General features: G+C 51.6%; 3 protein-coding genes across 4 annotated transcripts; 1 reads left to right on the forward strand and 2 right to left on the reverse strand.

Annotated features, from left to right (window-relative positions):
• Positions 1 to 439: 439 nt before the first annotated feature.
• Positions 440 to 1648, reverse strand: IMP3 (IMP U3 small nucleolar ribonucleoprotein 3). Its single transcript, XM_072332707.1, has one exon. It carries the CDS (start codon positions 1546 to 1548, stop codon positions 991 to 993), a length of 558 nt encoding a protein of 185 aa, XP_072188808.1. The 5' UTR covers positions 1549 to 1648; the 3' UTR covers positions 440 to 990.
• Positions 1588 to 10711, forward strand: PLA2G7 (phospholipase A2 group VII). The gene is made up of 10 exons (XM_072332706.1): positions 1588 to 1825; positions 3218 to 3368; positions 3524 to 3617; positions 4308 to 4376; positions 4796 to 4943; positions 6422 to 6535; positions 6792 to 6883; positions 7258 to 7431; positions 8702 to 8850; positions 9459 to 10711. Exons 1-10 carry the CDS (start codon positions 1727 to 1729, stop codon positions 9554 to 9556), a joined length of 1188 nt encoding a protein of 395 aa, XP_072188807.1. The 5' UTR covers positions 1588 to 1726; the 3' UTR covers positions 9557 to 10711.
• A 576-nt stretch (positions 10712 to 11287) lies between these two features.
• Positions 11288 to 20639, reverse strand: TDRD6 (tudor domain containing 6). Of its 2 annotated transcripts, XM_072332344.1 has the most exons (5): positions 15631 to 20639; positions 14858 to 14976; positions 13643 to 13732; positions 12891 to 12948; positions 11288 to 11813 (listed from the first exon to the last, which is right to left on the reverse strand). In XM_072332344.1, exons 1-5 carry the CDS (start codon positions 20531 to 20533, stop codon positions 11752 to 11754), a joined length of 5232 nt encoding a protein of 1743 aa, XP_072188445.1. In that variant the 5' UTR covers positions 20534 to 20639; the 3' UTR covers positions 11288 to 11751. The 2 variants fall into 2 exon arrangements, with proteins under 2 accessions (XP_072188445.1, XP_072188446.1); XM_072332345.1 differs by lacking the exons at positions 13643 to 13732; positions 14858 to 14976.
• Between the last annotated feature and the right edge of the window lie 186 nt (positions 20640 to 20825).

A 20825-nucleotide genomic window follows, 5' to 3' on the forward strand; every position in this document is an offset into this window, starting at 1 on the left:
TAGGTAAGAAATGTCCTTTCTGCATCTGATCACAGGATCACAGAATGGCCTGTGTTGCAAAGGCCCACAGTGCTCATCCAGCTCCAACCCCCTGCTGTGTGCAGGTCACCAACCAGCAGCCCAGGCTGCCCAGAGCCACATCCAGCCTGGCCTTGAATGCCTGCAGGGATGGGGCACCCACAGCCTCCTTGGGCAACATGTTCAGTGCGTCACCACCCTCTGGGGGAAAAACTTCCTCCTAAGATCCAACCCAAACCTGCCCTGTCTCAGTTTCAAACCCTTCCCCCTTGTCCTATCACTGCCCACCCTCATAATGAGCCGTTCCCCTCCTGTTTATTCACTCCCTTCACGTACTGGATGCCCACACTGAGGTCTCCCCGCAGCCTTCTCTTCTCCAAGCTACAACTGTGACCAAACACGACCTGAGCAGGTTGGACGTTTTATTTCTGCCTTTTTGGGATGAGGACTAATGCCCCCAGCAGCCCCACAGCCACCCCTGCATGCAGCTGCAGCCCGCCCTGCCCCGCTCGGAGCCTTCACAGGAGCACCAAGTCCGCTTCTGTTTGTTGCCTCTGCATGAGGCCCACACACCCACAGTTCCAACTATGTGCCGTTCGGTGCCTTGCTGGCCACACAGCATTCCCTGCCGGTGCTGCTCTGTGCCGAAGGAGGCCTTCCTAGGGCAGCGCTGCGGTGGGTGGAGCAGGAGCGTGGTGCCGTCCTGCAGCCCTTGCAGCAGCAGCGCTGGGCACACCAGCACAGCCCCGCAGCAGCTGCTTGACCACATGCAAAGCTCCTTCGGTGCTGCTCTTAGCGAGGGGAGCGCTGGCGCTGCTCATGGCTGAGCCCGGCACCTCGGTGTGCACAAGTCCAGCAGTGCTGCAGTGAGGGCTCATGCGGTGCGTGTGTGTTCTGGGCAGAGCAGTTCAGGTCAGGCTGGGGGGCTCTGCGGGCGGCAGGCCGGGCTCGGGGGTGTCTCGGGGTCCATCTCTACGCCGCCAGGTCGAAGTCGTCGCGCTCCTGGTTGTAGTCGAGCACCTTGAGGCGCAGGCGGGAGGCGTCGGTCCAGGTGATGAAGTCCTCCATGGCGCGGGGCACCAGCAGCGCGGGGTCGGTGACCACCTCGGGCCCGACGCGGACGTGTCCCTGCTCCACGAAGGTGACGGCGTGCCGCAGGTTCTGCGCCATGCGCAGCTTCAGCAGCAGGCAGGGCAGGCGGCGGCGGCAGAACGAGGCGGCGCACACGCGCTCGCACACGGCCAGGGAGCGCCGGGAGCCCACCAGCCCCGCGGCGTACAGCTTGTCCAGCAGCAGCGCGGAGCAGCGGGCGCGGAAGGCGGCGCTGGCCGGTCCCAGGTCCCGCAGCCGCCGCGCCAGGCCGCGCACCTCCCGGGCCAGCGCCTTGTACCGCGCGTAGTCCTCGCGCCGCCCCACGCGGAACCGCCGCAGCGCCCGAACCTCCGCCAGGTTCCCCGGCGCCGCCTCCCAGCTCACCAGCTCCAGCCGCCGCAGCAGCTTCTGCTCGTGGTACTTCAGCTTCCGCACCATCTTGCCGCCCCGCCGCCGCCGACGGAGCCTTCCGGGGAGGAGCGTCGGGGTCGCGGCCGGACCCGCCTCCCACGGCCCCGGCGGAGGTGGCGGCCCCGGGCGGTGCGGGCGGAGCGTCGTGCCGAGCTCCTGACGCGGCGTCCTGTGCCCAGGTTTATCGGCGAAGGCGGCCGCGGAGATGGGGAGCGGCGGCGCCGAGAAGGACTATCGGATCCCCGCCGGGAAGGGCCCGCACGCCGTGGGCTGCACGGATCTGATGACCGGCAACGCGGCCGAGGTACGGAGCCGGGATGAGCACAACGGGCGGCCGTGTTTGTGTGCAGAGCTGCTGTGTGCTGCTGTGTGCTGCTGTGTGCTGCTGTGTGCTGCTGTGTGCTGCTGGGTGCTGCTGTGTGCTGCTGTGTGCTGCTGGGTGCTGCTGGGTGCTGCTGGGTGCTGCTGGGTGCTGCTGGGTGCGCCCCCAGCTGAGCCTGCTTCCCACCCCATCCCACCCCATCCCGTCCCATCCCGTTCCACCCCATCCCGTCCCATCCCGTTCCATCCCATCCCATCCCATCCCGGCTGGGCACAGCTCAGGGCACAGCGGCAGCCCCCAGCCATGGGTTCGACTGTTCACCCCCCGCACGGCTTCGTCTGCCTGCTGTGCTCAGGAGGGTCCCGATGGGGGCTGGGCGGTGAGGATGCACAGCTTCAGCTGCAGCACAGAGCGTGAGGTGAGCTGGTATCTGCCCAGAGGAGGACAGGGTGCCGGCTGTGCAGTCGGTAGTGCAGGGAGCTTGAGTTTCTGTTTCATATCCTCTTGCTTTTTCGTCTTGCACTGCAGTTTTGCTCTCTGGACTTGTGAGGTATCACCCAGTCACAGAGGCCAGCCGTGGGTTTTGCTCCACCTGGCTTCTCTTACAGCAGCAAACAGGGCCTGCTTTCTCTCTGCAGTCAGCCTTTGCTTCGAAGAGCAGTCAGCACAGTTACAACTCCTAGTGACAGTAATGGACCTTTCCCCTGCTTTGATCAGCAGTTGCTCATCAGGGGAGATTCACTTCGACTGCCCTGGGGTTGAATTCATCTAATTACCTGCCTGGCTGAAGCTTTGCTGCTTCCTTCCTTCACTGCCTTTGTGTCACATGTTGGTATAAGTTTAGGAAGTTCTTTACTGTGAGAGTGGTGAGGTGCTGGAACAGCTGCCCAGAGAGGCTGTGGATGCCCCGTCCATCCCTGGAGGTGTTCAAGGCCAGGTTGGATGGGGCCCTGGGCAGCCTGGGCTGGTATTCAATGTGGAGGTTGGTGGCCCTGCCTGTGGTGGGGGGTTGGAGCTTCGTGATCCTTGAGGTCCCTTCCAGCCCAGCCATTCTATGATGAAAGTACAGGTGGAGCAGGACGGTGGGTTCAATCTGTGTGTTGCACGTCCCATTGCAAGCTGAAAAGTATGAGCGCAGCCTGCAGTGTGTGTGGGAGATGTGGCAATGCTCTGCAGCGTGCAGCTCACAGCGGGATGGTGACACAGCACTGCCAGCAGAGCTTAGCTTATATTGGATAACCATGTTCTGATGCCATTCTCTAAACTCTCTTGAGCTGTTGTTGCAGCTGAAGTCTTTCCGTGGTGCAAGTCTGACCTTTTATTGCCATACATCAATAACCAACAGTCTTCCCTTTGTTTTTTTGCTAATTCCAGGGAAGCTTTTTGCGCCTGTATTATCCATCATGTGACGACACAGAGACTGAAGAGACGCCCTGGATTCCAGATAAAGAGTACTACCAGGGGCTGTCTGACTTCCTCAATGTGTACCGGGTTGTGGGAGAAAGGCTTTTCCAATACTATGTAGGTAAGAGCGGGTTTGGTCCCACAAGTGTTTGCAGAATCAGCCTGATGCTCACACTTTGAAACCTGCATTGTGTGGGTCATTGAGTTCTCTCCTACAGAGAGTGTCTGTAGGTCTCTCATTCGGTAATAATGAGCCATGCTTCTGTTTTCATGTAGGTTCAGTGACCTGTCCTGCAAAATCTAACGCTGCTTTTAAGCCAGGAGAAAAATACCCGCTGCTCGTTTTCTCCCATGGACTGGGAGCTTTCCGGTAATTCTGCAGCTCGTGGGCAAACTCTCTTTGTTGTCCGCAGCGATGTCAGCATCCAGGAATGGTGCTGAATGGGTCTCAGGGTGGGGTGAGATCCCCGTGGGGCTGAACATGATGCAAAGAACGGGGGGCTGTGTAGCACTGTGCTTCCATTGGAATCAAGGCCTGTAAATGAGGCAGGGTTGGCTTCTTAGTTTATTTCCCTGTTAAGTTCTTTAGTCAGAGAGCGGTGAGGTGCTGAACAGCTGCACAGAGAGGCTGTGGATGCCCCGTCCATCCCTGCAGGTGTTCAAGGCCAGGTTGGATGGGGCCCTGGGTGGCTTGGGCTTGTATTCAATGTGGAGGTTGGTGGCCCTGCCTGTGGTGGGGGATTGGAGCTTCATGATCCTTGAGGATCCAGGATCCAACCCAGGCCATTCTGTGACTGTACATTAGAGGTGTAGGTATCTACTGAGCCATAAGGATGTTGTGAAGATGAGCTGCAACTAAAAGCAAAAAAGCACCAGACAGCACCAGACAGCACCAGACAGCACCAGACAGCACCAGACAGCACCCTTTGGGGACTGGGATACACAGCCTGCCCTGCTGGCTGAAACAGGACCAATAGAGTGGGGCACAGAGAGTGTTTAAGGAGCCGTGTAACCAAACTGATTGTGTACATGTGGTCACCAGAGTGTCTTTGGATTGCAGGACCATCTATTCCGCTATCTGCATAGAGATGGCTTCGCAAGGCTTTCTAGTGGCAGCTGTGGAGCACAGGTGTGTGTACTGCATGGTACTGAGTTCTGCTAGAAAGGAACTTTCACAACAGAATGCTTCTTGTTGTGTAGGAGAACTCGCTTTTCTAAGAGCAACTAACATCTCAGCTTCCCGTTCATCCAGCTCTGTTCCCACCTAGCTGTACAAAGGGACATTCATTTGGAGGCTTGAAGGGAAATTGCTATGGGTCCCTCTTTAAGCATGCTCCCTTTTGCTGTTAGGACCCGCAGGACGTAACGGCGGTGGGAGTTTTGGTGGGGTTCCTCTGTTGTTTGGGAGCTCTGTCTGCGCTCAGTGTGGCGTGCAGCAGGGCTGGGAGCTCTGATCTCTAGAGACAGGTCAAAACTAAGGCTTCGTTGGACTTCTTCCCAAGCCAAATGGAGCCCAACGTCAGGAGTAACCTTGTGGTGCTATTTCAGAGATGAATCGGCTTCAGCAACGTATTTCTGTAAAAAGAAGGCTGGTTCTGAGCCAGAGGAGGAGTCTGCATCCAGCCTGGAGAAGGAGTGGATCTACTACAGGAAGCTGAGAGCAGGGGAGGAGGAGCGCTGTGTGCGGCACCTGCAGGTACAGCCCGGGGCTGTGCTCCGCACGGGGCAGGAGAGGTGTGTGCTTTGCACTGAGTGATGCTGGCAGCTTTCCCTTTGGCCACATTGCAGCCTGCTGCCATGACTCTGTGGAGATACAGAACTCCTGAGGGTGGGAACACCAACATCTTTCTTCCATATACAGGGGAGACCTGTGATGGCCTTCGGAGGTCCCTTCCTGCTTAGACCCTCCTGTGGTTCTAAGATAAGCTGCTACTTAAGGAAAGCTTTCTCTTGAGGTTGCTCTGCCGTGCTTAGTCAGCTGTTCCACCTCTTTCTGTTTCTCTCCCTGTTCTGCTTCTCCTCCTCGTCTTCATATTTCTGTTGCTCAGCCTTGTCTTTAAGGGGCACAGGGCTGAATTGAGATGTCTGTGCAGCCTTAGGCATGCTTTTAGCTCTTGTTTATTGCTGGAAAGTGAGATGAATCATGTCTGCTTTAAGGGGATGTTTGCTTTGTCACCTTCAACACACTTAATGTGGTTTATAGCAATGTAAACAATGCAACTTCCTGATGCTTAGCAGCATCCACGCTGGATGCCATACAGCCATAGCGATAAGCTCTTCCAAGCACTGACCCGACCTTTAAAAGGTGGGAGTGTTTTCTTCCACGCATTGTAGACTCAACCAGAGAACTGTTTATCTCACGGGGCCAAATGGGCAGCAGTACAAGCGTGCTTTCCTGTCTGCATAACAACATCCTCCTAAATGAAGCTAAATATATCACGTCGGAGCTCGCACATCAGCTGCAGGAGCTGTTGCCTGTGTATTTCAGTGACTAAGAAGTCAGGAGATTGAGATTTACTTGTAACTCTGCTGCACAGACATCTTGCTGGCTGTCTGCACTCAGTTGTTCTCAAAGATTCTGCTGCTCTTTGGTTTGTCCTATTGTTTTTCTTCTACCAAAATCCCAGCACCCAAACACCACTTCTCATACTGAACGCTGAAAGCCCGTATTTGCAACAGCTTTAATACGTTTTTCTACAGTGTGTATGCACTGCAAATGGGAAGGGCTTCTAGGCTGTTTCCTCTTCTGGGTATATCCAGCATAAAGGCAGCTTCAGAGCTATTGAGATGTGGCAAAGTGATGCAATGGTGTCTGCTTACCAAAGTGAGCATGAGGAAGAGGCACAAGTCAGCCCTCCTCATGGTTGTGTAATGGAAGCCTCTGCACATCCCTGCACCTCTCCTGTGAGCAGTGAGGCACTGCAGGGGTTGCAGGTTTTTGGCCTGTGCTACAGGGACAAATTCCTGTCTGTGTGTAGAATCTGGCCTCCAAAATCCAGGTTTCACATTGAGCAAAACTTTGCAGGCTTTTGTTTTACGCAGCTGCTGTGCAGTTTGCAAGTGCTTTCTGTATCAGCCACGCAGGTACAACGTTGTGTCCAGAGGGCCAGCAAAGCCAGCAGATATCCTATAACTCCCAGTTCATTCCTCTGTTCTGCCCCTCCTCTCCCCCAGGTACTGCAGAGAGCACAGGAGTGCGTCAAAGCGCTCGACCTCATTCTCAGAATCAATTCAGGAGAGGACGTGATGAATGTGCTCAACTCGGGCTTTGACTGGAACCACCTGAAGGTGAGTGAGAGCTGCTGGTTTCCTTCTGCTAAACGCCCAGTAACGCTTCTGGTTTCCCTCTGCCATTTCTAAACTGCTTCTTGTAAACTCTTCTGAATGCCTGGCTGTAGAGCTACGAACATGTCCTCAGGTCATCTGTAAGCAATGGAGCTGAAACTGTGCTCTTCCAACTTCCTTAGGATCTGTTGCCTGAAAAACCTCTTCAGGTTGAGAAAAAAAAAGGCGTCTCTGACAGCAGCTGGCTTTCTTTTGGCAGGATTGTGTTGATCCTAGCAGAATAGCTGTGATGGGACACTCTTTTGGTGGTGCTACAGTTATTGAGAGTCTCAGCAAAGAAAGTAGATTTAGGTAAGTATGTCAAACAAGGAAAGGGACACTTGGCACCTGAGCAGGGCACCTTGCTTAAGGTCCCACTCACTGGCTCTTGAAGAACAGCTGCTTGGCGCATCTCTTTTTGTCAGCTCATGCTCCGTTCAACGTTGGGGTTGTGGTGGAAGTTAATAGCTCAGTGATAGTTTGTTGTGATACCCCGAGAGCTGGCAGACCAGCAAACAGAATACTGACCGGATCCTCTTCCCTCACAGTAGAAACACGTTGCTACAAAATGAATCGATCATGTTTACCTATTCAGTGCCCTCAGGCTTTCCCCACGCCTGCTGCAAATCAAAGCAGCCCTACAAAGCTGTGCACCTGTGATAATACCCAGACGCTGTTTGTGGCAGGTGCGGCATTGCCCTCGACGCGTGGATGCTCCCAGTAGGCGACGACACTTACCAGAGCAGTGTGCAGCAACCCCTGCTCTTCATCAACTCTGAGAAGTTCCAGTGGGCTTCCAATATCTTAAAAATGAAGAAGCTGAGCTCCAATGATACCAACAAGAAAATGATCACCATCAAGTAAGTGCCGTGCATCCACCATTTCTGAAGCCTAAGACGAGTCTTTGTTTTCAAAACTTATTCTCATTTTCAAGGCTGTTCAGTATAACAGATTGCTGATTTCCAATTATTAATTAATTAAAACAGTTCGGAGGGCTGCAGGGGGACTTTGGGGCAATAGTGAGGGAGTGGAGTCTTTTGGCTTTTTTTTTGTTTGGTTTGCTTTCCTCCTCCATTCATACATCACCAGGAGGGCAGGTTTAGGCTGGATGTCAGGGGAAGTTCTTTACTGTGAGAGTGGTGAGGTGCTGGAACAGCTGCCCAGAGAGGCTGTGGATGCCCCGTCCATCCCTGGAGGTGTTCAAGGCCAGGTTGGATGGGGCCCTGGGCAGCCTGGGCTGGTATTCAGTGTGGAGGTTGGTGGCCCTGCCTGTGGTGGGGGGTTGGAGCTTCATGATCCTTGAGGTCCCTTCCAACCCAACCATTCTTTGAAATTAGACAGCAACATATCTTGGATAGTGGGACAGCCTTCCCAAAGCATTCAGTCACCTGCAGATGCTCCAAGGCTCCCTTTGGCTCAGGTTTTGCTCTGCGCTCCACACATCTGTATTTTAACATTTTAAACAGCTTTGCAGGGGCAGTTGTAAAAGCAGCACATAGAGGTGATCAGACACCTGTGTAGCCACCCATCCTCACATCATCTGAAAGCTTTGCCAATTCTACAGCAGCTTGCTGTTCTGGTTGTACTGACTTAAAAGTAACCACATAGAAAACTGCCTCCTGACATGGACATGGAGGTGCTGGAGCAGGTCCAGAGAAGGGCAACAAGGCTGGGGAAGGGCTTGGAGAATATGGCCTATGAGGAGAGACTGAAGGAACTGGGGCTGTTTGGGCTGGGAAAAGGAGGCTGAGGGGAGACCTGATTGCTCTCTGCCAGTACCTGAAAGGTGATTGCAGCAGAGCGGGGCTGGTCTCTTCTCACTGCTGCCAGGTGACAGGATGAGGGGAAATGGCCTCAAGTTGTGCCAGGGGAGGTTTAGGTTGGATATCAGGAAGAACTTGTGCACAGAAAGGGCTGTTAAGCACTGGGATGGGCTGCCCAGGGAGGTGGTTGAGTCACCATCCCTGCTGTGTTTAACAACCCTTTGGATGTGGTGCTCAGGGCCGTGATTGAGCGTTGGGCTGTTAGTCAGGGTAGGATGGTTGGGTTGGGGTTGATGATCTTGAAGGTCTTTTCCAACCTGAGTGATTCTATGATTCTTACAGACCTACTGATCATTTCTCTTTGCAGGGGATCGGTACATCAAAGCTTTCCTGATTTTACTTTTGTGAGTGGAGAAATCATTGGAAAGCTTTTCAATTTAAAGGGAGAAATCGATCCAAATGAAGCTATTGATATATGCAATCACGCTTCATTAGCCTTCCTGCAGAAACATCTGAGTAAGTGTCATTTTATATCGAAGTACGGTGTGAATCAGAACTTGATTCCTATGATGCTTTTGTTTTAATAAGCATATTAATAACAATAATCTGTTTAGTATCAGATCAACAGTAAGAGCCTCATAAAAGTCTGAGCAGAAAAATAGCACAGACATTTCCTCGAGTTCTGTTATTTTATAACTTAAGCAACTCAGAGGAAGAACATCTGCATTTCAGTACCCTTGTGCTGGTGTGCACAACTGCGTCCCCTTCTTTCCCAAACTGGACAAGGGGGAATGGTTTTAAATTGAGACAGGGCAGGTTGAGGTTGGATCTGAGGAGGAAGTTTTTCCCCCCGAGGGTGGTGACGCACTGAACAGGTTGCCCAAGGAGGCTGTGGATGCCCCATCCCTGCAGGCATTCAAGGCCAGGCTGGATGTGGCTCTGGGCAGCCTGGGCTGCTGGTTGGTGACCTGCACACAGCAGGGGTTGGAGCTGGATGGGCACTGTGGGCCTTTGCAACCCAGGCCGTTCTGTGATTCATCTCTTCTATGTCATTTTTTAGTACAGTGTTACAGAATACCTACGTAACTCACTACCATTTGGGTTTTCTTTCCCCCATTTTACAGGTCTTAAGAGAGATTTTGATAAGTGGGATTCACTTGTGGATGGCATAGGACCCAACGTTATTTCTGGTACCAATATCGACTTATCTCCGACTGAGTAAGGAATACAAGAAAGTACTTCAATTCAAGGGCCTCGTTCATCAGGACACCAACACTGGCCACCTATTGCTTGGAGTTGAGATAGCACTGCCTCCTACACAGCTTTTGGGGTGTGAAACAACCAAAAAAAATCACAATGGAGAAAAACTTTAAGTTCAGAGGAGCTGGTGGGATTCTCTGATTTACTGCAACAGGGCAATTCTTGCTTTGCAGGCAGTTGGCAGGAGGAATCACTTGATGGAAATTTAAACATTTCTGACCTAAAATCGATTTTACAGAGATAAATTAAGCTCCAAGGGATTCAATACCCAGTTCTGTCCGTCTGCAGCACCCAGCAAGTTTGGGGATTTTTTGCCCTGTAAGAAAGAGCTCCTTTAATTTATTAAACTACATAAGAGTATTTCAGCTCTGCTCCAAGATCAGCTGGGGCTGGGACAGACTTCTGCTCCATGAAGGCAGAAAGGTGCCACTGGAAGAAGCTCTTCTGAATTAGCATTTAAATGAGTGTCCCAGTGAAAGCTGCATGAAGTAGCGTAAGGTAACTGCAAAAGGAAGAGTTTGATCTGACAGGAGCCTCTCCTGTGAACTGACTCCTTTTTGTGCTCACACTGCCGTGCTCACAGGTGGTTTCCATTCCAAAAGCTGCTAAAAAGGTCACTCCTAGCAAGCATAGTTTCCCAGAGGCAGAGCTTTACAGCAGGGCCTCCCCCATCAATCCCTGCCTCACCACCATCACTAGTACTGCTGCTAATTAAACTGTGTGCAGCTATTCCACCACTGCTACCTGCTCCCATTAAAAAGGGGCACATGAGCAGTGGTTGATTGCAGTGATGTCTCACACAGTTGTAATACCCTCCATGTACTCGTCTTTGTTCAGGTGCTGGCACTGCTGGCTGTAGGTGCCAGCAGACACCGTGGGCTGTGAAAGGCCAAATGCAGCTCTGCTTTCCAGAGCAAAACTGCCTGGAGCTGCTACAAGGAAGGACTTGTAGAGGAGAACTATTGACTGTAACCTGTTTGTTCCAAACTAAGGGTATAAACAAGATGCAACTGGAGCAGTTAACACTAATTAAGTATTTTACATAGATCTGATCTTAACGTGAGATTGCAATGAGAGCTGCAGGCTGCTTTTCAGAATTAAATTCTTTACAGCCTACTATTGTGTCTGGTTTCTACTAAGCATTGACATGCAGGTGTTTCTCTTACTGAGCCAGCACTAATGCTTGAGATCTCCTGTAACACTCAGCACGGCCATTACAACATGAGACCTGGCATAAGTCACTGTGGCAGCCTCCAAAGAGACAGAAGAACCTGTGCTATAGAGAAGCATGGAACAGGACCATAAAGAGAAACCCCTTTCCAAACAGTTACAAAGATGAAACACATGGCAACCTGCAGCTGGATATAGAAGTCCTTCCCACACTGTATGGAACAGCAGCCAAACCATCCTGCTGGATCGTTGCATTTAGAGGAAAGGCTTCATCTTTAGTGCCATTAAGGCTGTGCTAAGAGCCCAAGTTCTGTTTTGTACCTATGTGGTGGTGGTTCAAAACACAGCATGGCTCAGAGTGCTCTGGAGAGCTACTTAGGGGGCAAAGCAGAACCATTAACAGCAGGACATGCAAAGCTGCATCTGACTGTGGTACAGGTGAGTGAATACCCTCTGTGTGCACACAGTATCTGGCCACTGGAAAAGAAAGCACTGAACAGCATTTGCCAGTACAATCTTTATTCCATCTTCTTCAATTGCTTTGTAATGACACAGAACGCAAAGCTTCGGTCCTGAACAATTTTGTTTCTCTACAGAGGGAAAAAAAAAAAACCTCTCAAAAATACTCTGAATTTCCCTAAACCTAAAGAAACAAAACCAAAACAACAGTGCAACAGCAAATATCACCACAGCAGCTCAGAACCCGCTATCAGCTAGGCATAAGGTAGAGCCACACCAGCATTCAGTAAGGGATGCCTGACAGGAGGCACATTCTTGTGTGATTAAAGCACAGTTCTATAATACCCAACAGACAGCACCAGTCTTCCACCAACTCGTGGCAAGGAAGCGTGGCAGTACCAGGCACTCGCTCAGTTATGTAGAAGAAACACCCAGGTGCTTTGGTTGTATTGTTCCTATAGAAGCCCGTTTGTGGGAATGGATGTGCATACAGGGCCTTGTCACTTCATGCGGTCAGTAAGTCCTCTCTCAGAAAGGCTGGAGAACATGAGGATCTTCAGATTTAGCTGAATTGCAACTGCTTTGCTCTTCTATGGAGAAGAAGAAACATCAGATGCATGGAGGCATTTCTATAAACATGTATAAATGCGTTATTATCTGAAAGCATATTCATCTACAAGCCTTCAGACCAAACATCATCAACCTACGGGACCAACTAAAAGACCACACTTAGGATAAGTTACGGTATAATGACAGTTCACCTTGAAACAACTGAAGTGTCCAAGCAGACCAGGGAAATGGTGCTCTCAGGCTGCAGGTTGAAGTTCAAAGCCAGTCCAGCCCTCAGCGGGCACACCAACAGCCACAGCTGGAGCTTCTGCACCCTGTCCATCAGCTCCCTCCTACTCCAAGCGCCCTTCCAGCCCATAGCACAGGTGTGCGCCATGCTCCAGTTCCACCACATGTGGCTGTGTGGCCTTTGCTAATGCTAACTCAGCTCTTGCTAAGAGTGCGTGCTGACTTCAGACCAACAAAGCATGCAAGAACAGAGAGAGAAATTTGGACAGTAATCATTAGCAGTCACAGAGGTAAAAGAGCACTTAAATGAAGTGGTAAGAACTGTAAGCATGTCAGACCAGAGAGAGCAAGAGAGTAAGCCCAGATCTGTGTGGTGCAACTGAGAAAGGGCTGATTTGTAGGTTCACTGGTCCAATGTTCTAATCAAGCTCTCAACTCCTTTCTTGCCTAACATAGCACTGCTGCAGGCTGCACTGTTTGCTCCTCACAGATTAGTCAACTCAGCACAGTTGCACTGAAATACAGTTTCCCATGGGTCAAACACAGGAGCAGGCTGTTCAGAGAGCTTCTGCAGACTCCATCCTTGGAATGGAAGGCTCTAAGCAACCCAATCTATTTGACATTGCTTTGAGCAGACACAGGAAAATAAAGGACCTTCAAAAGCCCCTTTCAACCAGAACTGCTCTACAGTTCCATGGGTTATAGAAACTTGATTAGAAAGAACCTGTCCTACCTCCTGTGGGACACAGAGCAGATATTTGACTTCAAAATTTCTCAATAAAATCAAAGTTGTATGAGCATTTAGTAGAATTCCAATGCATCCGATCCCTGAGCATCCAACCTCTTTGAGGTGCTCAAGGTAGTCTTACCTTGAAGTAAGGATTCCTCTGGCAGGGACAGCATGTCTTCTGTCACAGGAGTAGCTCCCTGAACAAAAGGGGATTCCATTAGGAAGCCTGCACTATTGCCAAAACATTCTCCATCCACATCTTTTAGAATTAGATTAACTTTTTCCATCAGCCTTGCTGGACGCTCCAGCACTGCTTCCCCGCACTGCCCCTCATCCATAAGTCACTGCGGATATCTTCTGCTCATTTTTAATTTGATGCAAAAACGACATATGAATAACCAGCTAAACAGTCATTTGGCTATCATCATCAGTAGCGCAGCTGAAAACCTCAGTTCTGAGTTCCAGAAATGAGTTTTGCATTGGTTGGAGTTTCCTCAAGTTGTAGAAAACTTTGCCATCTCCTAATTAGGTAGCATTAAAAACATTTTCCATCACCAACCAATTACATGCTATGCTACCGTGATTAGGAGCAGGTCAGTTCTGTACTAACATGCAGAATAACTTCTTTACTGTGAGGAGGATGGAGCCCTGGCACAGGCTGCCCTGAGAGGTGGGGGAGTCTCCTATGGAGACAGTCAAGACTCCTCTGGACGCTGACCTGTGCGAGCAGCTGCAGGAACTGCTCTAGCAGGGGTTGCACTCAATGATCTCCAGGGGTCCCTTCCAACCCTTGCGGTGCTGTGAAAAGCCATGCAGCCCCAGCACTATTCTACAGCTGTAAGTAAACAGCTCTTTCTAAAAGCTTACAGTTTCCTCACTACACCACCATACCTCAGGTGATCTGCCAGCCCAGCTGGGAATAACGTTCCAGACATTCTCAGGATCTACAATCTCCTCACGGCCGCTGGAGAGATTCAGTACCTGTATGGACAGAGCCAACTATGTGCAACCTGAGAATACATTCAAAGAAAACACAGTAGTAGAAAAAAACACAACTGAGGATTCCTCACCTCTAAGAATGCTTTCAATCTGGACCTTCTAAGCAAGATTTAATTAACCGCTAGTAAACCTGACTATCACTACTGATTTCTTCTCTTAAATTAGAGTCACTGCTTAAGTACGTCACATTTGGTTCCTTCTACAGCACCCGAGCTCAAGCCTCTCCTCGGATTCTAATCCAGGTATTGTGAGAGAGAAAGGCTGGAAAGCAGTCCCTAAATCAGAGCCAGCAGGAGGCGGATCAACAGAGATGTCACCCCAAATCCAACACTCATCTCCTGTAAGCAGCTGAACTGGCCTTGGATGCTAAGGAATTTACTAGCAGTGCCCTTGGCTTCCACAACCTGAAGCATTCAGTCTTTCAAAGAGTTACTTTCATGAAATAATCTCTTGGATTTGCAACTGTAAATTACAGTTTGAGGACCTTTAATAAACATATGACGTCTGTGTATATATGGACACACACCCCAAACTGGAGGAAGAATCACAACCCATTCACAAATTCACTCCCACTTTAAGAACGGCAGCACAAGGCACCCAATACGTTGTAATGCAGTGTTTATGTTAACTCCCACCAGCCATAAGCTCAGGAAAGATGCCTCTTTCATGACAGTAACAATGGTTTTATGATAGTCATAATACACGCTACAACTCAAATTTCTTTCCAAGTTTTCACTGTTTTAACAGTAATTCCTTAAAAGATCAGTAAAAAGATGCCAAGTTTCATGGGCATTTCATGGTAACACAGCTTCATAGCAAAATACTAAGAGCTACAGCAGTAAGCATCACAGAAACCAGGGCCACACCTTTCCATCCTCACAGACCATGAAGGTGAGAAAGATTGTGAAGGCAACATCAAGTACTGAGAGAGCACCCATTCAGGACCAGATGACTGTTTCCATCTAGTCTAGAAGCCCAGAATCAGACTTTGCATTATTCTTTTTTTCCCCCCTGCAGCAGACTTCTGAAAAACATTCTAAGTCTGGCATAAGACAAAAGAAGGACCACGTCTTACAACTACAGCAAGGTGCATTCAATCGCACTTACCCTGGTGCCCTTCTCAGATACCTCCAAAATGAGAGCCTCGCACCATCTCAGAGTTGTCCACACCACACACTTTGAGCCAACAGCAAAGCCCTTCAGCTTACAGGTATATTCACTGCACCCTGCAAAAGCACACAATCACAGCATGGTTGGGCTGGAAGGGACCTCAAGGATCATGAAGCTCCAACCCCCCACCACAGGCAGGGCCACCAACCTCCACATTGAATACCAGCCCAGGCTGCCCAGGGCCCCATCCAACCTGGCCTTGAACACCTCCAGGGATGGACGGGGCATCCACAGCCTCTCTGGGCAGCTGTTCCAGCACCTCACCACTCTCACAGTAAAGAACTTCCCCTGACATCCAGCCTAAACCTTCCCTCCTGGTGATGTATGAATGGAGGAGGAAAGCAAACCAAACCAAAAAGCCTGAAGACTCCACTCCCTCACTACTGCCCCAAAGTCCCCCTGCAGCCCTCCGAACTGTTTTAATTAATTAATAATTGGAAATCAGCAATCTGTTATACTGAACAGCCTTGAAAATGTATTTGTGTTACAATAGATTTCCAATTGCAAAACCATTAACCTCTCAAAGATTGGCTGCTGTTAGACTGTCACGTTTCCCATGAGTTACTACACGTTCTGCTTTCCATAACCCACCTGAAGTTACCACTAACATAAAGCTTATTAGGGAATAAAATCAGATTTTTATAGGAAATCTATTCTCACGTTTAAATGAGCGCTTTGATTACTTAGACCCTTAAAATCAGATACTCTACCTGCACCATAGTCAGGCACGTTATCACTTTGTTTTTGTCCTGCTTCTTCATCAGCTTTACAGTCTGCAGACTGCACACGTGTAGGAGAGCTTCTGCATTCTTCAAACAGCTTGTCCATGTCTTCCTGCATCCATTCTGCCACACAACAGCCATCTTTCTTTTGCCACTCTTTACGCTTCACAGCTCTGCAGGGATATGACTGTTTGGTGCTAACAGGCTTCTGATTTGTTAAGTCTTTCGTAAGAGCTGAAAATTGGCCTCCAGTATTTGAAGAACTTTGTAGCACAGCATGTCCCAGCCCTAAAGAGTCCTCCACTCCATCCTCCTCTGAAGGCAGCACCAAATCCAGAAGCTGCTCAATCTCAGCACTTGCCATTGCCAGCATATCAGGGGCCTTTGGTTGCTTCTCAGGTCTACCATCAGATGAAGGCAGCACGAAGGGAGGCTCTACTTCCGTCCAGTCTTCTTGCATAGCTTCTGCTTCATGAACCCCAGAGCAATTCAGTTCCAGTGTCTTCATAGTCCATCTCTCTGTATCAGAAGGAAACAGCTCTACTGCCTCCCTAACAGAAGGCATCAAGCTCTCTCCCTCACTAAGTGAAGGTAAGGTTTCAGACTGCAGGACTGCTAAGTGCCCCATCTCCTCACACAGGAGCAGGGGCTCATGTACTCCCCCTTCCAGTGTTTTCTCTCTTGCTTCACTGCCTGAAGCAGTCTGCATTTCAAGTGCCTCCGTTTCCAGCTCTTCCTTCATCTCACCAGCAACTGAGGGCAGCGCTGCTATTTCCTCCAGCTCCAGTATCAACTCTTTTAAATCACCATAAGAAGAGTGCATTTGTAATTCATCTAGTTTGATCAATGCCTCTGTTGTATCAGCCATCGAAGGCTCTACCTGGAGCCATCTCACCAGCTCTTCTTCTTCGTTTCCTAGCGAAGGGCTGGCTGCCTTGCCTTCTGCCTTCACCTCGACATCCTGCAGAAACAGTAATTCAGCTGGCTCTTGCACTGCAGGTTTCATTCTACTCCCTGAACCCTGAAGACTGCAGCTTTCTCTTGGTTCGAGTAACACTTTGCTCCTGCTCTCATCTTCCAGTGGGTCAATCTCTTTATCAAAGCTGCTTCGATGATCAGCTGTTTCACACCCACCAGCCACCTCCCCAGACACTTTCGCTTCTGAACACCCACAAGGTACACGGGAGAAGCACTGGGAACAAAGCAAGGCACTTTCACTTTCTTTGTGAGCTAATCCACAAGTAGCAGCTTCTCTTTTGAGACAAAGACCCACATCACTGCTTGAACTTCTGTTACCCTCTAAGGGGCTCTCAGGGTCTGGGATAGCTTTGTGACCACTTCCCATAGCAGCCTTCCAAAAAGATTTCATCTCTTCATTAATATTCCTCCCAGAAGACTCCAGTTTGACAGCACACAGAGGGACTTCAAAAGCTTTATTCTCCTGAGTTCCTATGATTTCAGCTTCTAGTAGGAGCTCTATAGTCATATCATAGAACTTGTCTTTGGCTTCACTAAGCCACGAGCCCTCCGAGGGACTGAATCCTGACAGACAGCAAGCAAATGCTTGATTAGGCACCTGAAGCAATTCACATGGCATTGGCTTGAGCATCTCCAAGCTAACGGTTTCCTCACTTCCATAGTCCACATGGATAACAGCTATGTCATTGCCTTTTACGCCGGTGACCTTAGCCCTGTAGAGCTTCCCATCCTCGCTGTACTTTGCTAGGCAAACATCCCCACTTTTAACGCAGCTGTCCATAGAGTTCAGCCCAAGGTTTTCAGCTTCCTTTATTTTTTCCTCTATGTAGATCATGTTCTCTTCATCAGCACTGCAGCTCCAAAAATAGTCTGGACCGTTTACCACCGTGATATAAACATTTACAGTCTGGCCTGCCTCCGGGAACTTCCAGGTAAGCGATGTAGAGTCACAGGCACTGGAATCTTCATTTTGTGCCTGAGGAGATGAAGGTTCACACGTATTTATCACGTCTCTTCCATCAAGCACATCAGTTGAATAAGATCTTTCATCAGCTAAATCCACTCTTATTTCACCTTGGTCATCACTGAGAATAACTCTCCACTTACCACCAACCTCCTCCACAAACTCACACGTTAGCAGAACCTCACTTACCCTCTCGGTGAAGCAAAGAGCTGCTTTCTCTGCCCAGTCTGTACTCTTTCTGCCTTCAAGTCCACCTAGGAAGCAGTGAATGCCTATTGCTGGAATAGATTCTAAGTCGTTAGGGAGCCTGCGTACTTGATCAATATCAACTACCGAAGTATTACCATAATCAATATATCGTACGCTAATTGAATGGTCAGAGGCCTTCTCTTTTACTACAGCTCGGTACCACAGGCTGTCATCTGAATACAGAGCACAGATTAAGTCCCCAGCTTGCAAGAGCTGTCCGGAGATCTTTGGCATTTCACCCTTTAAGCGTTCTGAAATGCTGTCAAGTTGAGCGTCATCACTTGCCAGTTGAACATAAAAATCTAAGGGGTTGTTTACATGAGAGACATATGCTGACACCGTGAGAGCTGGCACCACGCTCTGTTGTGGCAGATCGGTTACACGCTTCAGCAGCACACAACTGCCTTCAGTATCACATTTACTATCTGACTCCGCATCCATCTCGACAGAGAGCAGAGACTGCATTTCCTCCCCTACTTTATTTAACAGAGCATCTTTGTTACCGCTGACCTTGCCCTCAGATGCCAGTAGCTCAGCAGCCCGTTCTCTCTCTGCAGCAGGATGGAGAAGGTTGACATCTTTTTCTATGACGTGCATTTTGCTGCTCCTCTCTCCTTCCTGGGCTTCAGATCTGCAGTTTTTACTTTCTCCCGCACTCAGAGGAGACTGTGCAGCCCCATTCCCCTTTTCCACATCCGCACTAGTGTACGAAGCTGCACTCTTCACACACCTACACGCTTCTGCATTGTTTCTTAACCTGAACTCCTCCTTCAACTTGGCATTAATTTGCACGCTGCCATCAAACAGCTCAATCAGCAGCTTACCACCAGATTCTTTTGCTACAACGATCGCTTTTAATTGCCTTTCCAGGACGGCTTGCTTAAACCACGCTGTAGCTTCTTGGGGAACGTTCGCTACATCAACTAGGGAACACTTTACAGCCTGCATTGGCAAAAGCAAGATCTCGTGGGCATCCCCTGGTATAGGAAGCAGGTGATCTTCTTTGACGGTCTCCGTGTTCCCGAAATCCACAAAGAAGACTTCCCTGGAGGGTGCTGTTCTGGTGAGGACCCCCCGGTACCAGTGGCTGTCAGCATACCTCGCCAGGCACAGCTCACCAGACTTCTGGCAGCTTTCGAAGCCTGACGCCGTCGCACTGAGACGAGCAATGCTCTCGCTGAGCTGCAGCAGGGCACCCGCACACCTCTCGAGCTGGAAGTAAAACGTCTGAGGATCGTCGACGTGCGTAATGAAAACATCTTCCTCACTGCCGATTTTGATGTCGTGCATAGAGTAAAAGAAGGAGTGCAGCTGAACGGAGGCTGCCAAAGGCGTCTGGGGCGGCACACGTTTGGCCACCCCTCTGTGCGTCAGGAACTGGCACGCGCTCTGAAAAGGCGTCATCAAGTCGACGATGTTGAACAGCTCCCTGTTGTTCCTCGAGGCCAAGGCGAATATGGTGCACTGCAGCTCAAACTGATCCGAGGAGGTGTCCACAAACTCCTGGAAAGCCAGGATCGCAGCTTCGTCCCAAACAAACGGGTCCTGGCCATTAGGCTGGATCAGGTTGTAAAGGCTGCACCTGAAGGCCTGGGCCTTCAGCTCCAGGAAGCGCTCGTTAATGGAGCGGAGACTCGTTATGGACACCAGCTCCCTGTTGCCATAGTCAACATACATGACTTCTACTTCTTCCGCAGCAGTGACCTCGCTGATGACTAAAGCCCTGTACCACCGCTTGTCCTCCGAGTACCGCGCCAAGCAAACCGACTGCGGCCAGGCGTGCGGGTGTGCCGAGCTCTCACAGTACTCCTGGATTTCCGCCATCAGCGCCACAAACTCGCCGCACTTCTTCAGCTGGCACCAAAAGTAACCGGGACTCTCGGCGCACGTTACAACCACGTCGACCGTACATCCCACCTCCAGCTGCCCCCCGCAGGACGAACCGGGCCGCATTTCCACGTAGCTCTGCCTGCGCGGGGCCGGCAGCTTCTCTTCGCCATCGCACACCTGAGCGGGAACGGAGCCACCGCCTTCGGACTCTCGCAGCAGGCAGCGCCGCAGCACCCGGCTGAAGGCGCTGGGAGACGCGTGTCCGGCCAGGCCCAGCTGCCGCATCTGAGCCACGAGCGGGGGCAGCTCGAGCACCAGCAGCGGCTGCGGCAGCAGCTCCCGCACCAGGCCGGGCAGCTCCTTGCCGTGCAGGTGCCTCAGCAGCTCCAGCGCCTCCTCGGGCCAGACGAAGCGCGCCGCGTCCCCGCCCGCTCCGTCCGCGGGGCTCCCCGGCGGCAGCAGGTCGGCCACCACGCAGCCCAGCGCCTCGGGCGGCAGGACGAACAGCTCCGGGCCGCCCCGCGCCAGGAAGGCGGCGGCCGCCGTCACCGTGTGCCCCTCGTCCAGCAGGAACACGCGGCAGCCGCGGCCGCTCCGGCTCAGCACCCGGCAGCGGTGCCACAGCCCGGCCAGCTCCACCAGCCCCAGCTCCCCGGCTCCGAGCTCCGCGCCGCCCGCCGCCCGCCCGGCTCCTCCGGCTTCGCTCCCCGCGGCCGCCTGGATGCGGGCGCACAGCCGGACGTGCTCGGCGCGGCGCTCGCCCAGCAGCCCCCACAGCCGCACCACGGGCACCGCCGGCCGCACGTCCACGGCTCGGACCCGCAGCGTCACGGCGGCCCCGGGGCCGGGCAGCTCCGGCACGGAGCGCATCGCGGGCGGCCGCCGGCCTGAGCGCAACGGAGCGGGACACGGAGCGGCACCGAACGGAGCGGGACACGGAACAGAGCGGGACGGAGCGGCACCGAACGGAGCGGCACTAACGCCGCGCTCCCCCGGCCGCGCACGGGCCGCCCCACGCCGGCTGTGCCGTAACGGCACGGCGCGGGGCAGAGCCCCCCCGAGCGCGCTTCGCCGCCATTGGTCCAGAGAGCGGCGGGGGCGGGACGTAGGAGCAAAGCTTGGCGGTTATTGGCCGGCGGGCCGGCGGTGTCAGGGCGGGCCG

Source organism: Excalfactoria chinensis, chromosome 3 (assembly GCF_039878825.1).
Source record: "Excalfactoria chinensis isolate bCotChi1 chromosome 3, bCotChi1.hap2, whole genome shotgun sequence".
Classification (NCBI taxonomy): domain Eukaryota; kingdom Metazoa; phylum Chordata; class Aves; order Galliformes; family Phasianidae; genus Excalfactoria; species Excalfactoria chinensis.